Source organism: Melozone crissalis, unplaced genomic scaffold (genome assembly GCF_028551555.1).
Source record: "Melozone crissalis strain CALT ecotype California unplaced genomic scaffold, PUWL_Pcris_2 ptg000077l_1, whole genome shotgun sequence".
NCBI lineage: Eukaryota > Metazoa > Chordata > Aves > Passeriformes > Passerellidae > Melozone > Melozone crissalis.
The window spans coordinates 2,234,496-2,238,319 of NW_026535854.1; the positions used below are offsets into that span (position 1 = coordinate 2,234,496).

The 3,824-nt window shown below is 59.2% G+C and overlaps 1 gene segment (V, D, J or C); it reads left to right on the plus strand.

The window, feature by feature from the left end:
• Positions 1-723: 723 nt before the first annotated feature.
• On the plus strand, positions 724-1,008 carry LOC128946193 (Ig heavy chain V region 914-like; the record flags this gene model as incomplete). The annotated part of the segment is given in 1 exon segment: positions 724-1,008. A coding segment is annotated over 1 exon segment (285 nt), but the record flags the coding sequence as incomplete, so codon positions are not given.
• Positions 1,009-3,824: the final 2,816 nt, after the last annotated feature.

Here is a 3,824-nt window from a genome sequence, read left to right on the forward strand (position 1 = left end):
TTTGGGGGAAGATCAAGGGCCCAGGGTTGGGGTTTGGGGCCGGAGAGGGGAAAGGGAAATGGAGAAATGGTCATGGGCTGGGTCAGGGGCTGGGAGCTGGGGAAGGGTCTGGGGAACGGGGACAGGTGGGGACGCAGCAATGGGGAAGGGGTCAATACAGCAGGCATCATTATCACCAGCATAACCAGCAAAACCCTTGGCGCAGAAATAGGAACCGGAATCCTCGTCCTGGAGGTTATTCATGCTCAGCATCACCGAGCTCTGCCCGTTGTCCCTGGAGATCCTGAACCGGCCCTTGACCGATGGTGCATAGAAGGTGCTGCCCCTGCTGTGGATTCCCGCGGTGTATTCCAAAACCTGCCCAGGTCTCTGGCGGACCCAGCTCATTCCAAAATTGCCGAAATTGAACCCGGACCCGCGGCAGAGGAGGCGCAGGGACGCCCCAGGGGGCTGGAGGTCCCCCCCGCACTGCAGTAGGGTCACGACCGCCCGGAGCCCTGTGGGACAAAGGGGAGATGGGGATGAGAAACCTGATTGGTCGACGGCCTAAAAGTGGGTGTGGCCTGCTGGTAAAAATGGGGGAACCCACCGGGAAGGGCCACCAGGAGCAGCAGGATGACAGCAGATTGTCACGATTTGGGGCCAACAGCCAGCATTTGGGTCAATGTTGAGCTTTGCCCTCATCCCCATCTCCCCTATTTTCCCGCAGGGCTCCGGGCAGCCATGACCCTGCTGGAATGCGGGGGGGAACTCCAGCCCCCCGGGGGGTCCCTGACATTGCTGTGCCGAGGGTCCGGGTTCAGTTTTGGGAGTGTTGCCATGAGCTGGGTCCGTCAGAGACCCGGGCAGGGGCTGGAGTTCGTCGCCTACATCCGCAGTGGTGGCAGCACCTGGTACGCCGATTCGGTCAAGGGCCGGTTCATGATCGCCAGGGACAACGGGCAGAGTCTGATGACGCTGACCATGACCAACCTCAAGGTCGAGGATTCCACTCTTTATTTCTGTGCCAAAAATTGGGATGATTGTTGTGCTCCTGCTGCTGGTGAGGATGTTGATTGTGGTGATGTTGATCATGGTGGTTTTGGCCCTGCTCCCATTTGGAGTCCCCCCTGTCCTCAAACCCAGAGCCTTACTCCAAAACCTCAGCCCTTGACACTTGTGACCATTGGCCCGAGAATCCCTCTGGGGCAGCCAGTAATCTGCCACCCTGTCCCCAAACTCAAGCTGCGGGCATTAAATCTTGAGGGTTCAGCACAAAAATTGGCACCAAGGGCGAAGGGGTGGGGCCGAGAGTTGGGAGTTTGGGGGAGAATGGGGGAGATTTGGGACAGAGCCAGTTCAGAGCTGGGACACGGGGACAGGAATGGGGTCAGGGGCTGGGGATTGGGGGAAGTGTCTGGGGAACGCTGACAGTGGGGACATAGCAATGGGTGCAGGGTCAATACAATAGGCACAAGTATAACCAGCACAGCCACCAGCACCCTTGGCAGAGAAATAGCATCCAGAATCCTCGTCCTTGAGGTTGGTCATGGTCAGCGTCACCGAGCTCTGCCCATTGTCCCTGGAGATCCTGAACCGGCCCTGCACTGATGGTGCGTAGCAGGTGCTACGACCATTGTCGCTGATACTGGCGATGTATTCCAGCCCCTGCCCGGGTCTCTGGTGCATCCAGCCCATTGCAACACTCCAAAAATCGAACCCGGACCCTCGGCAGAGGTGGCGCAGGGACCCCCCGGGGAGCTGGAGTTCCCCCCCGCACGCCTGCAGGGTCACGGCCGCCCAGAGCCCTGCGGGAAAAAGGGGAGATGGGGATGAGAAACCTGATTGGCTGAGGGCCTGCAGTGGGTGGGGCCAGCTGGAAAAAGGGATGAGACCCACCTGGGAGGGTGACCAGGAGCAGGAGGAGAGGGATAAATTGTTAAAACCGGGGGCTAATAGTTGGGATTTTGTGGTCAAGGGTTGAGCTTTGGCCTCATCCCCATCTCCCCTTTGTCCCGCAGGGCTCCGGGCGGCCGTGACCCTGCTGGAGTGTGGGGGGGACCTCCAGCCCCCCGGGGGGTCCCTGCGCCTCCTCTGCCGAGGGTCCGGGTTCAGTTTCGGCAGTTTACCATGCACTGGTTCCGCCAGAGACCCGGGCAGGGGCTGGAATGGGTTGCGGGGATCAGGAACGATGGTTCCAGCACCGGGTACGCGGATTCAGTCAAGGGCCGGTTCAGGATCTCCAGGGACAACGGGCAGAGCTCGGTGGCGCTGACCATGAACAACCTCAAGGACGAGGATTCCGGATCCTATTTCTGTGCCAAACGTTCTTATGCTGATAATTGGGGCCCTCCTGCTATTGGTAAATGCACCATTGGGGGATCCATCCCCATCTCAGTGTCCCCACCTGTCCCCAAAGCCGAAAACCCTTCCCCCACACCCAAGTCCCCAGTCTTGCCCCTTTGTCCCAGATCTGCCCCATTTCCCCCAATGGCAACAAAAGACCCCAAACCCACAAACTGGTTCTGCCCAAAACCCTCCTGCTTTGGCCCCAAACCTCGCCCGATTCTGCCCCAAATTCCCGCTCTGGGCTCCCAGCCGCAGCCGCTTACCCAAACTTCACCCACTGTCCCCAAATCTAGGCCCTTGGGGCACTTTTGGGGGTCGGGGGAAAGATTTGGGACCGAGAGTTGAGTTTGGGGCCAGACCCAGGGCAGGGTTTGGGGCCAATGGGCAGCGTTGGGGCTAAGGGGGCGGGGCTGGGACAAAGGGTCAGGGGTGGGTCAGGGGGGTTTGGGGAAGATGCTGGGGACAGCTGGGGACAGGGATGGGGTGAGAACCCCAAACAGTAAACCAAACAACAATAATAGCAGTAAGAGCGGTGCTAACACCTGAAGATTTGGCACAGAAATAAGATCCGGAATCCTCGTCCTTGAGGTTGTTCATGGTCAGTGTCCCCGAGCTCTGCCCGTTGTCCCTGGAGATCCTGAACCAGCCCTGAACCGATGGCGCGTAGTAGGGGCTGCCACCTTTGCTGATACTTGCGACTGGCTCCAGCCCCTGCCCGGGTCTCTGACGGGTCCAGCACATGGCAAAATTCCCAAAATCGAACCCGGACCCTCGGCAGAGGAGGCGCAGGGATCCCCCGGGGAGCTGGAGGTCCCCCCCGCACTCCAGCAGGGTCAAGGCCGCCCGAAGCCCTGCGGGACAAAGGGGGGATGGGGATGAGAAACCTGATTGGCTCAGGGCCTCAAAGTGGGGGTAGACAGCTGGTAAAATGTGGTGCACCCACATAGGCTGGACACCATGAGCAGGAGGAAAAGGAATTAATGTCAAATTTGAGGCCAAAATTAATAATGTTGGGGTCAATGTTTGAGCTTTGGCCTCATCCCCATCTCCCCTTTGTCCCGCAGGGCTCTGGGCAGGCCGTGAACCTGCTGGAGTGCGGGGGCGACCTCCAGCCCCCCGTGGGGTCCCTGCGCCTCCTCTGCCGAGGGTCCAGGTTCGATTTTGGGAGTTCTCACATGCTCTGGATCCGTCAGAGACCCAGGCAGGGGCTGGAGTGGCCCGCCGGGATCAGCAGCAGTGGTTCCAACACCGTCTACACGCCATCATCAAGGGCCGGGTCACGATCTCGAGGGACAACGGGCAGAGCTCGGTGACGCTGACCATGAACAACCTCAAGGACAAGAATTCTGGATCCTATTTCTGTGCCAAGAATGCTCATAGTGCTTAATATAATCACGCTGCTGCTTATCATTTTACCCTATCTCTGTCCACAGGGTCTCCCCTGTCCCCGTTCCCCAGACCCTTTTCCCAAATTCATGCCCTGACCCCATTCCTGT